Source organism: Anas acuta, chromosome 2 (genome assembly GCF_963932015.1).
Source record: "Anas acuta chromosome 2, bAnaAcu1.1, whole genome shotgun sequence".
Lineage (NCBI taxonomy): Eukaryota > Metazoa > Chordata > Aves > Anseriformes > Anatidae > Anas > Anas acuta.
In genome coordinates this window covers 19,022,459-19,042,905 of record NC_088980.1, presented here as the reverse complement: position 1 = coordinate 19,042,905, position 20,447 = coordinate 19,022,459, and the positions used below count along the sequence as shown (strand labels likewise).

The following is a 20,447-nucleotide window of genomic DNA, read 5'->3' as shown; positions in this document are numbered from 1 at the left end:
TATCTGTAAGCTCAGTTAACAGTGGGTGTCCCCACAACTCTTACAGCTAGACCGTGTTCCCAGGTAGCAGCAGGGACTGGCTGCTCCGCAAGGGATGGGAACCAGCAGTCAGGGTGACAGCAGAGCAGGTGAGGGACCAGGACCTCAGGGGCAAGAGCACAGCCCTACGCTGCCTGAGCAAGGAGAGCAGAACGTGTCCCATGATGGTAACAGCAAGGTTTTTTCCTGCTCTGTCTTGAATAGGAGCGCCCATGGTCCTGTCCAGTCTTTTTTTTCCTATGTTTCTGTGGTCCAGTGAAAGATGGTAGCTATTTTACTCTGTTATATTAGAACTGTGAGCTTGTTACATTTCTTACTTTTAACCTAATTACTCTTTAGGTGATGAAAACAAAGTGACACTTCTTGGTCTTGGAGCAGTGGAACATCTGTATAAACTCATCTCGCATGAAGATCCAATTGTACGCAGAAATGCCATGATGGTATTTGGTATCATGGCTTCTAATCGTAAGTCTCAATTTTTTAACATTTTTCAATGTGTGGTTGTGGTCATCAAAGCAATAGGTGGCTCATGTGATTTTTTTTCTAATATTAGCAACTCAAAACAAAGGACCTAGTTTTGCTAGAGAGAACTCCACTGATTTTGGAAAAAAAAAATACAAGAGAAGTGAATTTTCCTCCAGTCATTAGTTTTGTTTTGACAGGAATAAATTGAAAGAGTGTAGTACTGGAATTCTCTATCAGAGAAACCCAGACTATGTAAGATGCCCAACCAGTGTTGAAATTACACACTCTCCTCTTTTACAAAAACTGGAAGAGAAGGGTAAAGTAGTATATATCATGTACATAAAAAAATGCATGGTTAAATATCAGTTGTTACTAGAGGCACTGGTATTACTGTAGTGATAATGGAGAAAAAGTGTTAAATTTATAGCAGCTAACTCAAGTGTCAATGGCAAAAAAAAAAAAGCCCTGAACTCTGAAGCATTGACATGCACATTTACACAGCTTCTTTGGCAGGTCAGTGCTGCTGTGTAGGTATTTGTTACTTATATCTGAGCTAGTGGTATTCAACCTATCTCTCAGAGACATTTCAGTCATGGCAAGCCAGTGTATCTTGTGGAGCCATTACCATTGTTAGATGAGTTAACCACAGTATATGCAGATTTTCTTGTTCCTTTTTCTAAGGTATGTATTACATTCATGCTGGGTGGCTGAGTGCCAGTTGATCAAGCCTCAGTAAGCAGAGTGTAAGCATACCTAAAGAAGATGAAAACATAAGTGACATAAGGTTGAGTTTCAGTGGCAGTTATTTTAGCATCGCTTTGTAAACCTATACCCAATCAATATAATGAATCAGGCCTTATTTTGGAAGATGATTTGCCCAGTTGTCTTTCATGATGATATCCTAACTGCTATTTATATCTTTTCACCAACTGCTACCTGCTTTTTATGTTGCATTAGATCTTATGCTCTTTACCTTACTTTCAACTCCATGCTAGCATGCAGTTATTCTCTTCAGACCGTGGCTTCCTACACAAGCATATATTTGCATGGCTGAAGATCTTCCATTTATATGCACACACACATATATATATTTCCTTATAAGTACATTTGTCGTGTACCATTTCTCTTGCATTTCAGCACTGCAATGTGTTGATAGTAATAACGCAGCTCTGTAAGATCACATGAAGTCTGTCCCAAATGTTTCTTGTTTGTTCTGCTTAGTGGTTGTAGTTTTGCTAGTTTGCCATTAACAAGAAAAATGCTTCTGGGAGTCTTTGCTGTGATTTCAATAAGACCTGTGTAATTAATGTTTTCAATTTGCAAAGTGGGCTCTGTTATCAGAAAATTAGAAAGTGAAGGCTTGAAAATTAAATAAAGGAAGGATTGTTTTTAGTTTGTTTATTTTAAGTACAAATATTTTTAACTGTTGGAGTATGACTTCCTTGACAACTAAAACCATGCAACATGCAGTAAGAACCTACTAGAGACAAGTATTTTGAATGAAGTTTCAATGAAATGCAGAGAAAATTTCTATCTATAAAATGGCAAAGAATGTTGTCTTGTACTTGAAAATCTCCTGTATGTTTTCTGGGCCCATTATGATCTTGGTATAACTTCAGCTGTGTCATTTCCAGTCAATTCTTTTTGACACTCAGGGAGTAGCCTTACGTACATTCCCCTTGGAGCAGAATCTGTTTCTTTACTCCGTCCAGCTTGCCAAATGAAAGACTTCATGTGTGCATTTATTTCATTGTAGATGACGTCAAGAAGTTACTGAGGGAACTGGATGTCACAAATGCACTTTTATCCCACCTGGTGCCAGAAGGTAGCTTACAATATTCCTTGTGCAAAAATACTCTCAAAAATATTTTTCTGTTGTCATTTGATCAGACAATTTAATAAAATCCTCCATGTAACTTATGATTTTTCATAATATATATTAAATAGGTAATCACTTTTATAAGCATAGCTCATTTTTTCAGAGTAATGTTTTATGCTGTACAGATGGAGCAACATGTTTATGAAGAAATAAGGTATGATTAACAGCTAATGTTTATTTACTTTCAAAAATGTTTTAAACCACCAGATTAGTGAGCATATATTGTGCTGAATAAACTTGATCAAAATATTTCTTTCTTTTTTTTTCTCTTATAGAAGATGTGGTTATTCATGAATTTGCTACTCTGTGTCTGGCACAAATGGCTGTTGAATATACTACTAAAGTACAAATATTTGAGCAAGGTGGATTAGAACCACTTATCAGACTACTAGATAGTCCTGATCCCGATGTTAAGAAGAATTCAGTTGAATGTATCTATCTCCTGGTACAGGTGAAGTTTACTGTTGTTTTAAATTACAGAGAGATAAACATTTTCAGTGGGGTTAATAATCTTAAAATATTTGGTTCTTTTACTCTTCAGGATTTATCAATGTATTTTAAAACATTAAATGTCACACCTGGAACAGGTTGCTCAGAGAAGCTGTGGATGCCCCATCCCTGGAAGTGTTCAAGGCCAAGCTGGATGGGGCTTTGAGTAACCTGGTCTAATGGGAAGTGTCACCATCCATGGCAGAGGAGTTGGACCTGGATGATCTTTAAGATCACTTCCAACCCAAACCATTCCATGATTCTATGATTAACTGTGAATACAGCTCATTTCACTGTACTTCTATTCAACTGAATGCAGTTATCTGTGCTGTACAGCAGTGTGAGAACAGAACTGGATTCAGATGTGTTTTCAGTTAAATAGTTTCAGTTAAATGTTTTCTTATTTGGAAAATATTAGTCTTAGTAATGGGAGTTATAACCTGCGTATCCAAAAGGCTGGAATAATTCTAGAACTATAGTAGTAATTGCATTGTGCCTTGTCTTGGCCAGCAAGTCCATAGTCACAGTTTTTGAACATCTTCCTAATGATAGGTGACTGCTGTCAACAGCTACTTTCCATACTGGAGGAATAGATTTGTTATTGGCTACTTTCACACTAAGCACTATTGTCATCCATATGCTGCTTAGCAAAAGAATGGTGCATTTGTATGTCAGTTCTCTTCCAAGGCTTAAGCGAATCAATTCAGTAATGAATTCAGTTTATAACTCTATCTCTTTTGGGGCATCAGAGCATGTCTATTCAGAATCACATTTTACTCTTTCTCCTCTTTTACTATCTCCCTGTCTTTGTTGCAGGGTATATCTGGATAACTGCACCTGGTGCTTGCTTATATTGATAAGGATAATTGCATGCTGCACATGTGCAATAAGCTATTTAAAAGCAAATTGTAATTTATTTATATTTTTTTCTATTTTAATATAATCTACTACTGTCTTTTTATTAAGCAGTATATACATTGTTTAAAGTTGAAAATTTTAATCATTATTTTATAATTACTGAAACAAAAGAAGAAGTAACCAGGCAACCACAGTGTACTGTTAAAACTATTTTCTCCCCCCCCCCCCGAGATGAATAAAAATGATGAAACGAAATTTTTTAAACTTTCTCAAAAAAATGTGTGTGTTGAGACAAACATGGCAAAACCAAGAGTAAACAGACTTCTTTAGCCATAGCTAGATACTGTAGGGTATACTTCAGTAATGCAAAAAAAATTGTATTTTAAGGTTAGGGGGGAGGTTGATCATACTCAGTTTGATTCTTAGCAAAGAAAAACGAAATCTTCAGAAACTGATGTTCTTCTGTATTGGCTCGTTTTTGTATGTTTGAAATCAGATTTTTGGCGTTCTTTTCTCTAAAGTCAGTAATTGCTGTACTGCTGTATTTTCTATCACTGACATTCTTTGTTGAATATTTTGCTACAGGATTTTCAAAGCCGTGCTGCAGTTTCTGAACTGAATGTAATTCCACCCTTACTGGAACTACTGAAATCCGAATACCCAGTTATTCAGTTGTTAGCCCTTCAAACCTTAGAAGTCATTAGCAAAGACAGAGAAACCAGGATAATACTGGGAGAAAATCAAGGATTAGATTGTCTTCTGAAGATACTGGAAACCAATGTACAGTTTACTTGCCTTAAGAGTTTTTTGTTCTTGCCACTGTTGTTTGTATAACTAATGAGAAATATTGGTGTTACAGGAGAGTGATAACAGAAAAACCAGTTCCTTACTTGGAGCTAACTATGATAGAAACAAGATAAGCTAGGATACCTAATTTAGTAGAAGAGGTAGCAAAGGGATTAAAATTGTTGCCATATTGTTTTGCATCTGCAGTCCATTTCTCAAACTATTGTAAATATCAGGAAAAACTCACCATGTAGCTTTTAATGTTATGTTTTCTCAATTTTTTATTAGATGGTGAACTCTGGTAGTGGCTCACAGTTTGAATACCGATCTTGTTTTCTGCATTTCCTTTGATATTCATGGCTTTAAATATAATTTCCTACCTTGGAATTTTCATTGTTTATGTTATTATGAGACTCACTTTTGTGCATCTTGACTTCAGATGTCACCTAGGGAAATATAATAGAGAAATAGAGAAATTTGTGACATTTTTGAAATTCCAAGGTGACAGGTCCTTTCTGAATACCTGCCTAACATATTTAGATATAAATGAGACACTTTCTTTTTTTTTTTTTTTTTTCTTTTTGTTAACTGTTTTTAGTAAGTTGTGTTCAATCCTAAGACACATCAAGGAAAGTATGTGACTAATATAAATATGCAAATATGTATTTTGTAATATAAACAAAATGTCCTAAAGAAAGTTATGACAATTATCCTACAAAGTTAAAAGCCTGAGATATTTTAATCCTGATTTGAAGGTTATTTTTTATGGGATTTTTTCCTTTTTAGGAATTTAACGATCTACATGTGGAAGCTCTTGCTGTGTTGGGAAATTGTCTTGAAGATGTGCATGCTATGCAATTGATTCAGCAGACAGGAGGCCTTAAAAAGCTGCTTTCATTTGTAGGAGACTCTACTGTTCCTGATATTCAGAAGAATGCAGCAAAGGCAATTGCCAAAGCAGCTTATGATTGTATGTGACTTTTTAAAAATCTGTGTATGTGAATTTGTTTGTGAAGTAAATTTTCATCCAGAATGAGGCTGTCTTATCTGGTTGAGGATAGTACTTGTACTAAGGAAAACATTGCCAAGAAAGAATTGCAATGATGAATCTTGGCAATCAGAGCACAATTGGGTAATACATATATATGAATATTTTAAGATTTTGCCTTAACTTATTTTTAAATATAATGGATTCTTGCAAAATGCTGACTTCCTAAAGAAAAATGGACCTCTGAAAATACAACCTTTTTATTTTGTTTATTGATGCCAGATAACTGCCAAGTCACCACCATCTTAAACTGTCACCTCTGCTGGCACAATTTCTCATCAATATCAGTTAAGACTTAATCACAAGCTTAGCTCCTTTTGCATACAACTGCTCATCTAAATGTCAGGCAATTTCAAATACAAATTCCTTTAACAGGGACATGAAAAAAGCCTTTCAAATGGCTTGCAGATTAATATTCCCAGTGGAGTTAAATAGTTTCATTGTCATCTTTTTATAATTATTCGTCCTATGGTTCTTTTTATAGACTTTTCTATAATTCACCAAGGAATTCTGAATTAGGCAGAACATACTCATCACTTTTGCCCACGAGGATGATCTTTAAATAAATCTACATTTGAAATTCCTTCCATACATTGGTTTCTGAGTTGCAACATATGCCTAGGACTGCTATATAACAAAATGCAATGTAAGAAATAATATACTTCTGTCTATAGAAGATTTTGGTTCTGTCGAGGGATTTTGATGACAGTAACTATGACAGCAGAGCTTAAATATTTTGTTCATATTTCTGTCATCTCATGGTTGAGTCATGTCTTTAATTTAGGTTTATTTTACAAATATGCTGTCTAATTCAATGCATGGCTAAAACAATCTCTCCTTTCTACAGTATTTCAGACCTCCTTTCTTCTTTCCCCATTTTATCTTTCCACTTCTTTTCTCACCTTCCTTAGTTTGACTTTCTATTTGTAATTATTTTGTTTGTAAATGATATATTAAAATAATAGAGTCTACCTTTCCTAGTATTCTGTGTTTCTGTATGCTTTTATCATTCTTTGTTGGAAGCTTTGCAAATCACAGAAAATTATTTTCATTTATGTTTAGATATCAGAGATAGGAAGGAACCTTCTTATGCCAGTGTTTTCTTTGTGTATTTTTCCTGCATTGTTATTTTATTATGCTACTTAGGACTGTCAGTATCATTTTTATAGTCCTGTGACAGGCTTGTAAGTAGTATGCTAAGTAGATTTATATTTGCTCCTATGACTTTCTATTGCATCTTCATCCTTTTTCATATTTATTTTCAAATAAGCGTAGCCTTCTTTCCCTCTTTCACTCCTTTTTTCAGTTTTTGTGGCCTAATATTTTAGCAGCTGTTAGTAGAAGCATGTCTGAACACAACATTTGTAAAGCGCGGTGGCAAGAAGTACACGTAATATATTGCAGTACAGCGTATGATCTTATATCATGGAATATTACCGTCAGTGAAGATGCATCTTCTTGTCATGTATCTTTACAAATGGAGTCAATGTGGTTTCATTATAAAGGTTTGCTCTCTTCTTCAGCCTATGACAGTTGGTATGGATGGAGCAAGATGGGAAAATAGATCAGAAGATTTAAAATATTGGCTCCCCAGCTGTAGAATTTTGGTGACAGCCAGTTAGATAAAGGGCAACGTGTTGTAGTGGCGCAGGAGAAACACAGTCCAGGTGCTGCTCAACATGGCCCCCAGAAGCACTGAATTTATTACAGATACCAAGAGCTGCTGCTCTAAAGTTGGGCTTCCAGTGGAAAGAGAAGTGGCATTGGGGCCATTTTAAGGAATAGTCCAAAGACAATAAGATAATGGAAATATTTGTCACGACATGCAGTTGTTGTTGTTGTTTTTTGTTGTTTTTGTTTTTTGTTTTGTATTGTTTTGTTTATATCCTGGTTGTAAATACACCAAGCAGCCTCTTGTGGTGGTTTTACCCAGCTGGGCAGCTGAACTCCACCACAACTGCTCTCTCACTCCCCCTCCTCAAAAGAAGAGGGGGAGAAGAAAGTACACTGGGAAGAAAAGAAAAGGCTTACGGGTTGAGATAAGGATAATTTAATTAAAGGGAAAAGGAAGAGGGGAAAAAAAAATAAAAAAAACAAGCAAAGGCCATGTGGAAGCACAGAGAGAGGGGAAAAAACATTCTTTACTTGCTATCAACAAGCCATGTTCATCCATGTGCTGGGAAGCAGGGCTTCAGTACACAGAGCGGCTGTTTGGGAGGACAGACACCTTTATAGCAAAGCCCCCACCTCTCCTTCCACTTTCCCACCTTTCATTGCTGAGGGACACCGTATATCCCTTTGATTGGTTTAGGTCAGCTGCCCTGGTGATGTCCTGTCTCCAGCTCTGGCCCACCCCCAGCCTACTGTTTTTTGGAGGTTTGGAGGGAGTCCTCTATAACACAACACAGCTTGAAGTTCTTACATGGCTTTTCATTAAATTTGCAATAGCCATAAGGTCGTCCACATTCTTCAGATTTGATAATCATGGTTGTATTTTACGAACATTTCCTGCATGCATATTCCTGCATGCAAAAAAGTATTGTGTTTCCTTAAATGAAGTATTTTACTTCTGCTATGACAGAACATGAATGTCTTTTTTAATCCTGTCAGGCAGGTATACTGCAGTGTCTGTTTTTGATTTTTTTCTGTTTTTTTTTGTTGTTTGTTTGTTTGTTTGTTTTTTCTGTGATGGTATCATGGCAAACAGTTCTGTTTTATGCCCCTCTGAGCCCTTTAGAAAGGATTCCTTTAACTTTTTGTTGTTGTTTTATGTTATAAGACAAGCTTAACCCTTAAGAGCTATTCTCAGTATCAGAATAACTTATGTGGCACAAACAATATGTTCAATTTTAAATAGCATCTTCAGGGTGCTACTCTGTTCGAGTGAGTTAAAGTTGATCAAATTTCTGTAATCATTATCCTTTTGACACTGGAAATCTGTTTTGTTCTGTAACATAATTTTGAATTTAATATATCAATCTATCAGTAGTTCTATTAGTGTTGAATTTTATTGTGATTCCTTCCTTGCACAGCAAATAATGCAATCACCTCAGAATGCAAAATATAATTTAAAGCTGTCAATTTTTGAATACCTGTGAGTGGATTATCCTGACTTGTTTCAGGAGGGCCTGACTTTCCTCTGCCAACACTAGATGCACCACAACAGCAAAATGCTAGGGAATGTGTAAGGAGAAAGTGATGATCATGCTCACTCAAGTTTGGCTTCACTCTGCCAAAATTCTGGTTTCAAGCTCTCTGAGTTCTTTGCATGTATCTAAATGCAAATCTTTTCAAAAGAGAGCATACTTAATATGCTCTGTAACTTGATTAACATCTGCTTTTTTACAATACAAGTTTTTATATACTTGGGTTAGCTCAAGATCAGTGGAAGTTTATGATACTATTTAATGACAACATTTTTTCATTTGAAATTGGTATAAATAATCCCATAAAATGACATCCATGAGCTGAACGGATGATCAGTAGAACTCTTTGATCACAATTTTAGGGTAAGAAAGCGAAACAGGAAAACACACTGAAAAACAAAGGTTAGCTTGTGATGGGGCCGATTTATGAAACACTGGACAGAAGCGTTAGTACTCCAGACTCTTGTGGTTGGGTATTTTATCCACCCTGAGTATTTTACTTAGTGTTAAATCAATGTATTCAAATGACTTAGGGGTCAAGAAATTAGGCCAACAGAAATTAGGCCAAAAGAAATTCAGTACCAACACCATGTAAGTATGGTGTTGGCAGTGAACATGAGAATTGCTTTAACACAAAGGATGATTTTCAACTCCGCATTCTTTCATTTTTATTATAAAAACCAAAGGGAAAAACTTGTACAAGCAGAGAGAGGATCAGCAGAAAATATTCCTCCCTTAAATAGAATTGGTACCTGGATCTTAAAATGTTAATAATTTTCTGTTTATCTAGCTGGCTAAACATAGGTGCATACTGCTTACAGTGGATTCAAAATCTGTTTTTCCTCATTATTGAAAAATTCTTCATTCTGTTTAAGATACTTTAAATCACTATTTTTACTCATTCAAAAATTATTCATATTATTGTAATGATGATTATTCTGACTTCATACAGGCATAAAATATCTTTAAAATTATCTTTAAATTGACTGTGTAAACAATGTTTATCTATCATCATAGCTGTCTTTAAAAACAAGAACAATTTTAAGAAAAACCTGTATAGTACTAAGTAACTTGGTGTATAAGAACCAAATTACTGAGGCATGAAGAACCTCTAGAGATCATTATTAGGGATTATGGACTACTTTGGCAAGCAACAGGCCAGGGGCATACTTGATTACTTGTCAAAACGGTCTGTAATCCCAATTAAGGCCTTCTCTTGAGAGCTGGCTGATACACATCAAGGTTGTGGCCAAGGTTCTGCTGATGCTTAAAATCCTCCCTGTTTTATCTGCTGCGTGTTTTATGTTCAGATTTCAATCACATATCTCAGATGATTCTAAAAGCATTTAAAATTGAGCTAGCGAGGACAAAACAGCTAGCTTCTCATGTACGTGCAGTAAGCCTTTTGGGTTTTTTTTTGGTCATACCTAGGTTTTCAATGAAATTGTCTTTTATTTGGCTTTGGGGGCTTACATTTCTTTACTTCTGTTCTCCATAAGTTCAGTTTTATTTAAAAGGATACTTCCACTGCTTTTCTTTTCTTTCTTTCTCTCTCTCTTTTTTTTTTTTTTTTAATTGATTAGACAACTGACCGCATAAGGCATTGATCCATGAAAGCGTTAGCAAGTATTAGTAAAATTTCCAAATATGCCAAAGTCTTACAGACTTCTAGGTTCCTGAATTTCTTTGATACATTTGAAAGTTTTACCATGTAGATATAAATTCAAACATGTAATTAATCCACTTCAAATTATGCATATAGTTAAATTCTTTTTGCTTGACTCTTAACAGTACAGTTTATATGCTGTGCAGTGTCTTTCTGGCTAAGAAAGTTTGACTTAGAGCAGTTTCTAACAAATACGTGCACACTGGGAGAGGAGAGAGTTTGGACGTGTCCTCCAGACTTCTGATCTAATCCATTTGGGGCTAAGTGAGGTTGTTAACATACTCGTCAGACTCCTGTAGGTACTTTGCAGAGACTCTCTGTTGTTACTTATGTAGAGGAACATCTGTGGCTTTTCTTAGCTGCTGCATATAGTTGGTCATCACTGAACCCTGCGTGACCAGGCAAAAATATGAAATTGAAATTCTCTGCACAGTGTGCTCTAATGAAGGACTGCAAGCTATACAGAATTTAAAATTCAATTTTAACTCTCCCTGCCTTTTTTTGGCTCCGAGAGCATGCTAACTGGTGTTCCACTAAATTCAGTTATACATTTACTAGTATGTTCTTCATTTTATGAATTTGAACTTTGTTAGCATAAACTGGAGTAAGTATGTTCCTGAGTAAGTATGATCTACTGAATGGAAAAATCTCTTTTCATCATGTCTGTTGACATTATGTGAATTTAAGTTTTAAAGTGCATTCTGTTGGGCTGTGTGTGTTTAAAGCTGTATTTAATAGGCATCTTTTGGGCTTGATTCAGAGTTCACTGAAGTCTAATGGGCTTTGGATCAGGTCCTTTGTGCACATTTCTTAATTGCTGGTGCCTCCTAGCAAAATGTTTTAATTTCCATGGTATCAAAAGCAAGTGTTAGATTAGAAACAAGTATATGAAATCAAATTCATGTCCTTTCACTGATTTGGAAAACAAATGCAGATTAATGCTATTGTTCTTTTTTGTTTAAAGCTGAAAATAGAAAAATCTTAAATGAGGAAGAGGTTGAGAACTGCCTCATAAACCTTTTGGAAATTGATAATGATGGAGTTAAAGTTGCTGCTTCCCAAGCGATTTCTGCCATGTGTGAGAATTTATCTAGCAAACGTGTGTTTGGACTCCAGGGTAAGTAAGGTGGGAAGGAACAAACTGGCAGTCTGTGCATTTTCCTTCTGTAAGGAACATGTTACGATTTTGCAGATTGTCGTGGTTTATTTGAAGGTTCATGTATACAACTGTTTGTTTTAAAGGGATTCCCCAGCTGGTAGAGTTGCTAAGCAGTAACAACGAAGAGGTAAAAGAAGCTGCAGTCATAGCATTAGCTAATCTGACTACAGCCAGTCATAGCAATTCAAGGTGAGTCTGCGATAATTAATTATTTAAAACACTAATCTGAACACAAGTTATAATGTTTTGATTTTTAATGAATGTCTCATCTTGTCCTTATCATAAAAAATCTGTTTGAGTGTGTCTGTAAAGCTCTTTTTGGTGTTTATGAGTCGGCTGGATTAGGTTGGTTCTCGTCAGTGTTACAAGACTTACACTATTTCCACTAACATTTGCTCTGTCAAGGAAAGGTATGAAGCAGATGTAATGAAAGCAGAGACACAAATCATGTTTTGAAGAGAACATATGAGGAAAATATGCCTCATAATCTAAGACATTCAATGTGGGATTACTATTACTTATTTTTTAAATTCAAAATTAGTAAGGCATCCTTTAAAATTTGATGGTTCCTGCAGCTTTTTTTTTTGACTGATTTGAGACATTATACACTCAGTTACTCTAAATATCAGCACCATCCTTCTTTTTCTTTTTGTTTCCCAAGTAATAGAGAATACTCACAGTGCACTCTCTAAAAGAAAATAAATGTAACTTCAGTATCCAGAATAATTAGCAAAGGTTGGTTAGCTGACTGTAAGCTCCAAAATAATTGTACCAACTAAATTCTACTGTCAGTTGGAGAGTTCTGCTATCCCAACTCTATTAAAAGTTCTGTTCAAGGAAAAGAAACAGAGCAGTCTGACGTATATGAGCAATCACATGTAACTAACAAACCATAAAATAAAATTCCTTAAAAGTTTCCTGGAATATACTCAAGGAAGTTGTAATCCATTCACAAGCATTCTTTGAAGTGAAAAAGTAAAATAACTCACCAAATAAATTATTTGTTTCAATTTATTGATCCAGCTCTAATAGTCACCAGTATTCACTTAATGTTACCAGATGGAGCCATAATTTGACACAAGAGAATAATACTCTGTTCTCAGATTCGCATAGGAGATTTTTTTTTGTCTGATTTTCTGCTCTCCTCATGTGCATGACTCTCCATTTGGTGTCAGTGGGAGTCATGCACACATAAAAAGAGCACAGTACTGGAGTCCAGGGGTCAGACTCTCAGCCCCGCTACAGCTGGTTTTCGTAGCACAGCCCTTTGAGGTTTCGCATTGTGAAAAGGGAGTCTCTGGAGAGTTTTGAGTTGGTATAGCAGCTTATGCCAACTCATTCAGTTTCTTTTGCCAAGGAGATAGTCAGGACATTGTTTAGCTCAACTGCTAGAACAATTCTCTGAGACCTCAGGCAGGGAAATAGCTGTCTCTGTTCCTCCGAATTATAATGGAGGCCGTATTTGTTTCTTGCTAGACAGAGTCAGAAAATTGTAAAGGTGGCTTGCATATACTTCTCTGTCTTTGCAATCCAGCTCCAACTACAATATGCAAGCACAAGATAATCTAATCACAGGTCTTCTGCGAAAATCAGGAAGCAATAATTTACATTAAATATGTATATTGGATGAATGCCATGTGACTATATAATTACTTCAAAGCTTCATTTCTAAATCAAAACCATTAATAAGTCATAGATGGCTCCAAGTGTGACTAGGATCTACAAATGAATATATAGAATTGGACCCTTGGCTGATACAAATTGGTGTAGTTCCAGCCCACTGACTGACTATCTGGCCCATATGTATTCTACATTTGTGTAATTAAGAAAAAAAAAATTAGTTTGGAAAAAATGAATCCCAGATTGAGTTACCATAATCATAATTCATTCTGGAGTATTTTGTGTGTATGCCTTGTAAACCACTGAAAATAAGTGTATATATAATGAAGATGCTGATACACTTTTATAATGATGTGACCTTGCTGTGTAATTATGTTGACAATATTCTGGTCCCAAATGGGACTAATGAGACTAGTGCCCTTTTATTGGCTATGTATTAGATTCTTGTTAAAAACCCTCCAAGAATATTAAATCATAAAGCTAATAGTATGAGGAAGGCCTTATATGGCAAGAACAAGAAAATGGCTATAGTAGAGGGGAAGACTATTTACTGTAAATATGTTTTCACTATTTACCAGCCAGAATATAAAATTCAGTCTTGTTGAACTCATATGTGTGTTCTGCCACATTTCATTTAGTGCCCATTTTTGCATGTGTTAATATTAATTGAAGGATGAGTAGCTTGCCCTTTCTTTGTGCACAGTATATATTACAGAATGTAAACGGGACAAAACTGCTGTTTTTGCCAGAGATTTGTTGTTCTTAGGAATATTTGATCAAGTAACGTTGCTTGCTTCTCATATAATATGGAAGAAAATACAAGTTAAAAGAAACGTGTAATTAAGGCTCCCACTCCAGCCAGCTCATTAGGATAAAGTCTTCCATTGATTAATAACACAAGAGCAGCACAGGCAATGGGCAATACTGCCCCCCACTAATGTATATTAACCTTGACCTCTAGGTGCTTCCCCACAGCAATGAAAGGCTAGTTCTGTACCCTTGCCCAATCAATCCTTTGTTTCTCAACTGAGACAGCTAATAAAGGTGTCAAATATGGTGGAGGTTTTGTAATTAGAACACCTGTTCACAATGTACGGGACAGAGACCAGCTTGTCATTTCACACCAGTCCCCAAGCAACTGTTATTTGGCAAAAGTAAATAAATTAATCAATGACTCCAGCCCTCGCAGTATTTTAACCAAAGGTCTAGAGCAGAAGAGAACATGAATCCAATACCAACAATTTGAGTTTTCAGGCGTACTGGAAAACATAGATTTTCAATATGATATCCACCAGGATACATAAAAATTACTGCAAATAACTTTAAAAATATTCCATCATTTAAGCTTTTGTTGCATAACTGATGTGGTCATGCTTCAGTAACACATAGAAAAAAAATACAGGAGTAAAATGCCCTCTGATGATGCTTTTATCCGAATTTTATCATAAAGTATGAGAGAATTGAAGCAGTTCTGTATACTGATAATAAACTGTTAACCTGAAAATAGTTGGGTAAATAAAAATAAAATTGTGAAGTATGCTGCAGTTTAGAATCCCATGTACTTACTCTAACATATGGCAAAGAAATGGTTTGGGGTTGTTACTATGCGCATAGCTCCGAGGCCATCCTTCAGATATGTGCCAGAATTTGTTTCTGTTTGCCTGCTTCTGGGAAGAAAAGAATTGTATTCAACTAGGTATTTGCATCCACTTTACATTTTTTAAATCCAGAACACTAACTTGCATTGTTGAAAACTGTATACAGTTATTTGGATGGCTGAATGCCATTTTATAGTCTATGAAATCTGTCCATTTTTGATGTGTCCAGGCATCAGGAAATGTAGGCACAGTCACTCCAGTAATGTGCATTATGCGCAAATTGAAGAATTAAACACAAATAAAGAAACAGCAGTGCCATCTATTGGACAGAAAAACAAGTTGTTCTGTGTTACACAACTAGCTACAGAACAAACGTTTTACTTTTTCCTCTGCCGATATTTTCTTGTTTAAAGTATAACTAATTACTTTTTCTCATCGTGTATTTGGGGTAATCTAACTGTGTTAAATATAAGCATGATATTGGTTAGAAGTAACACGTAGAAATAAGATCTCAAATATACTAGTTAGGCATTAGTTAATTTGGCCAACCATTTTCTTCAGTATTGTCTTAGCACAAATGCCATTTCTAGTAGCTGGCCTCATAAATCTGCCAGTGGCTGAATTGTGGGCATCTACTGGAGTTACCACTAAAGAAAAACATGAAAATTTTCAGCTTTCTAATGAACATGAAAATTAATTATCAGCCTCAATAATATTGGTCTTTAATTGTTTATTTTAAATGCAAAATCGATAGCACTCAGTTGGTTTGGTCTGGGGGAAGAAGGAAAGGGATGAATATTGTTCATCTGTACTCAGTACTGCAGGAAATTGTGGTACCCGACAGCCTGACGATCTGGCAGAATATTTCTCCTGGGGTTTATAATTAGTGTCATGTTACATATTTCTAAGAATCCTATCCGGACTCAAGATAATAAAATATCATCCCAAAAACTGCAAAGTCAGCAAGCTTGATGTTACTTCATTTTCTAATTCTTGAATTCTTCAGAGGAATCTCTGGACCTGTTTACAGCAGGAAAATTATGTCTGTATAGGCATTTACAGGCATTATTACAGCATCTGAATGTGTGCTTTGTGAGATGTACGAAGATTTCCACGATTTGGGAGTAGGCTTGGAACAGGAACATAGGTTGGGATCTCATTGCTTAGGGGCAATGCCCAGTGAGGAGAAAATTAGTTTCTCCCTTGACTTCAGTGGGTTTTGCATCTATTCCAAACTGAAGTTCATATCCTGATCTAACGACCCAAAATACATCCTTAGTCTCTTATGAGTGGATAGGGCTCACCTGTAGTGAGAGTCTCACCCTCTTAAAGGGAGATTATCATTATCCACAAGAAATTTTTATTATTTTTGAGAAGGGTCTGGCTGTCAAGGACTCAATTTAAAGACTGTCCAGTTTCCTTACATTTCAGCTGTTGTTTATATCATTAAAAAGTAATGATTATTACAATTAAGTAGTAATATCATTAGGTAGTAATCTTGCCTATTAGAAAATGGAAAACTTAATTATCAATTTTCTTTTTCAAGACTGTCAATGGGTACTAATTCACGTAAATGGATGAAAATTGAAGAGTCAGTATTTCATGAATGTGTTAATTTATGAGAATATAAAAAAATGTCTAGCATGTGAGTGTTAAATTTAAAAACAGAAATAGGCAATAATCCATAATAGAGGTTTTGTCTTTTTTATGGTTCAGCGTAAGTTTGTGTTGCTGAAGAAGGAAATCAACAATGGAATTCCTCTAACTGTATTGAATAAAGGTAATATGTTTTAATACTGACCCCTAGTGACAGAATTACATTTTTGAGCTATTATTCTGCAATGAAAAGGGATTTTGTTGGGTTTTGTGGTTTGGACTGTTATTTTTACATTAGCACCCGTTCTGCAGAGCCCTATACAAGTACATCCAGTTAACTGATGCCATGAATAGATTCCTGGTTTGACTTTCTCTCACCGTATATCTGTAGTGTGATAGGTACTTTCTAAACAGAAAAGACAGCATGGCCATTACCCAAGATCTCACAAGCTTCTCCTTACAAGTAACGTATTGACTTGATTGAAAACTGCAAGTGTTTTATGGTAGATTTCTCCCTTAGCATAAAAGCTGAATCAATGCCTGATGCAGCGATGTCATGCAGAAACGCATCAGATGACTGATGCACAACTTGTGGATAGTACCCTAAATCATCCCCCGCTGACAGGTGTTTCACTCAGCCAGCTGCTGTTCTCTCCTAGATTTGTGAAGGTGTGGGTATATGGTAACGTTTCTCTGAAGACTGCATTTTGTTCCTGGTACAGCTCATTTTTCACAAAATAATAATGATGATGATGATGATAATAATACATTTCTGTATTTTCCTGGTTGATTTATTTTTAACTGTGTTGCTTTCAGGGGTTATATTGAAAACAGAGACTAATGCTCCACATTGGTCTAACACAAATCTCTAACACGAATCTCATGTCACAGCATCCTGAGGCTTATGAGGTATCGGTTTCACATAGAAAATAGAATGCTTCCAAATTGCAGACACTAAATAGAAGTTTTGCCTTGTGGAATAGAACAAAATCTTTGGGGCTGTTTATACTCTCCTACCCTCAAAGCCTTGCAATATGATCCATTTTGTTGTAGCTTAGTTTGGAGTTTCCTTCAGAGCATCTGTGTTTTCACCTGTAACTTCACAAGGTAGATTTCTGTGGGATCACAGTGGGATTTTCTGGGTCCCTCCTGGATGAAGACTCCTAAGTCTAGGGAAAACAAAACAAAACAAAACAAAAAAACAACCTACATTTTATGATGTGGTGCAAATATGCTGATTTCTCTTGAGTGTGTATCCCTACGATGACATTTGGTGGTACACACTGAGATGAATTATGCTTTTTATGAATTAAAGGTGCCAAGGGTTATCTTACATTTGAGTACATTTCTGGCAAGTCTGTTGATGGTTTTGCATGCACATTTTCTTTGTAGCTGTTTATATATTACAAATCTAATTAAATACGAATTATTAAAGTATATGCTTGAACTTACTTTAATCTAGTACGAAATCATACAGAAGGAAGTAGCAGTTCTGATCATGCAAACTTCCGTGTTGCTGTGAATTTAGCCTGTGCACTGACTGGGGCATGTTATCTAATTAGAGGGTATCATACACACAAGGGAATTAAATTAAGCTTTCCAAGTGGCTTTAAACCTTTAGACGTGCAGCATGGAAAGTTATCTTAATGTAGTAGTGTATGTGTAGTTTCTTAGAGATGAGATAAGAAAATGGTGTAATAGTTTATCCACTTTGAATCATCCTAAATGCTTGAACCTTTAGCAGGGCAAAACAGATTGCTGCCACTTGAGATAAGTTAGCAGTTGTCCAAAAAAGACTTATCCAGAAATGAAAGATGGGCTCAAGTTTCACAGCCCGAGTGCTATTTGTGGAGGCTGACTTGGCACAGCTTTGTTGTCCTCCTCATCTGCTGCTTCCGAAGATGGAGAGGAGCCACTGGTGGCTCGGTCCCTGTGTTCAGATGAGTTGTGTGGACCCTGCTCGGGCTCTTTCTTTCCTTTCATTACACCTCCATAAAGCTGCTCCGACAGCTCCTGAATGTTCTCTGTTATTTTGCTTTTTTGACAATGTGGATTACAGACTCTCAACATTTGTGCTGAGTTATTGATTTTTTGCATGCACTGCCTTTTGAATCAGAAAAAAAAAAAGAGGGGGGATAGTCTCTTTTTCATGAGCTTATTCTGGCTGAAGCTACGTGGGATTTTTAAGGGACAAAAAGGCTTGCTTTTTCTGAATTTCAAGCCCTTCTTCTAACAGCAGAAGTGTCAGGACTTCTTTATAAAGACTGCAAAAAATATTATAATTGAAAGGCTCAGATACGACGAACAGAATCATTACCAGTTCATTACCAATGCCTCTGTAATATTTCAAATCCAAATTAGCTATACTGGAGTTTTGGAAGTGAGATCTTTGTAACTCTGTCAGCTGAATTCAATGTCAGATTTTAGAAAATATCGGTGTCTCGCTCAGTGAGAGTCAGATATCACGGCCTCTGCTAGCCCAGACAGTTTAAGGTTTGATTGCTTCCAGACCGTGAGGTTTATTGAGTTTTAGGTTTGTTGATATTTTAACAAGGTACTTGCCATTAAAAAATAGGAATGGAGGGCTCTGTTCCCAAAATGAAAAATGAATTTTGTTTGCTGATATAATCAATATTTTTATTGTAGTACAAAGGGTCCCCAAATTGTAGATAAGATTCCCATGTGCTAGATTCTCTTACTTGGAATAAACATACTGACATTAGTTTCCCTTGAATAGTGAAGAAAGCAGAAGTAATGATAGTCATTAAATAAAATAAGAGTGACTATATAAAACAGTCATTGCTTATGAAAATATCTAAATTGCAAAGTGAGATTTTTGGTAAATGCAGAAGACATTTACTGTATGTGATTATTCAAATGGCATAAGAAGGTAAATAAAGAATTAACAAACCAATACATTTAAGGAACAAAAAGGAATGTATTTCTTGAGGTTTTTTCAACTTCTGGTTGTGATGTTCTTTTTCAGCCTCTGAAGTTGCTTTACAGTCAGAAATTATGTAATAGAGCTGGATCAAAAACGTCTTGTGTGAAAAAGAAGTCATGCGATTTAACACAGAGTTGATTTAAAAAAATGTGTGTGTAATTAGATGCATAATTCTTATGCATAATTTACATGCAATTATGTATGAAAATGAGATATGCACATGCATAAATGGCTAGCTAAGCACCTCACACACAATCACAGTAATTTTGCACAGAAATTAAACATGCAGTTGCAAATGTATTCAGAAAATGAAGTCCATAAGGAGTCCAATGGCTTTTGTGAGGAGGAAAATTTTAATTCTTTTCTGAGCAAAAATTCTATTAAATCTTTCTTTAGTCAAGAAAGGGAGAAAGGAATAGAACAGAATCAAAAATAAAATTTAGTACAAGCCAATTTATGTTCAGTAGTGGTAGAAGGAGCAGACATGAATATACTTTATGGTTTTTATGACTTGTCAATCTCACAAGTGTTAATTAAGCACAACCCAGAGCAAACAGTGATGTGAAGCTGCACCACAGCTCTTCCCCTCTGTCTCTGCTCCACGTGAGGTTGCCTACTTTGGGGTTTGGAGGGGCGGTCTCGGTGGTTTCAGAGGTTCTTTGAACATTATTCTCTCTCCATTATGCTGAACCTTCTCTTCAGGAAGAAATGCTGGCTGGACCCATCCCTATGCACTGAGGAAGTCAATAATCCGTTGCCTTTCTTGCCATGGCTGGGAGGCTTAATCGGGGAGCAGAGCTATTAGATTTGATGTGATGCTAACAAAGAGATAGTTCTTGCCCCAGAGAGCTTGCTGTCCTAAAAAAAATCTGTAGTTTTATTCTGATTTTTACTGGTTGTTTACACAACACTCTACCAGTGCCTGAGCTTTCCTATTGCACCGCAGACAATTAAAACAATGAAATACTCAGTTAAATGAAATTAATATGCATTTACAGCTTAACTGTTTAAAAACAGTTTGTGTTGTGAAACTTTTGTTAACAATATTATTGTCTACTTTGAAATGAATTTTGCAATAAAAACAGTGAACAAAACATTTATTTTTCTCAAACTCTCAGCATTTATTCATTGAGTCCTGAGAGATCTTTTAGAGA

At 35.9% G+C, this 20,447-nt stretch overlaps 1 protein-coding gene across 6 annotated transcripts in view; it reads left to right on the top strand.

Annotated features, from left to right (window-relative positions):
• Positions 1 to 20,447, top strand: part of ARMC3 (armadillo repeat containing 3) — a 63,795-nt gene that overhangs the window by 20,597 nt on the left and 22,751 nt on the right. For 4 of the 6 annotated variants that reach the window (XM_068673744.1, XM_068673741.1, XM_068673743.1 and 1 more), the window contains 7 exons: positions 379 to 504; positions 2,261 to 2,329; positions 2,659 to 2,834; positions 4,316 to 4,510; positions 5,303 to 5,486; positions 11,341 to 11,493; positions 11,619 to 11,724. In XM_068673744.1, the coding sequence (XP_068529845.1) occupies positions 379 to 504; positions 2,261 to 2,329; positions 2,659 to 2,834; positions 4,316 to 4,510; positions 5,303 to 5,486; positions 11,341 to 11,493; positions 11,619 to 11,724 (1,009 nt within the window). Of the gene's footprint in view, positions 1 to 378; positions 505 to 1,642; positions 1,676 to 2,260; positions 2,330 to 2,658; positions 2,835 to 4,315; positions 4,511 to 5,302; positions 5,487 to 11,340; positions 11,494 to 11,618; positions 11,725 to 20,447 lie in introns of those variants that run through there. The other 2 variants (XM_068673747.1, XM_068673746.1) reach the window with 2 other exon arrangements.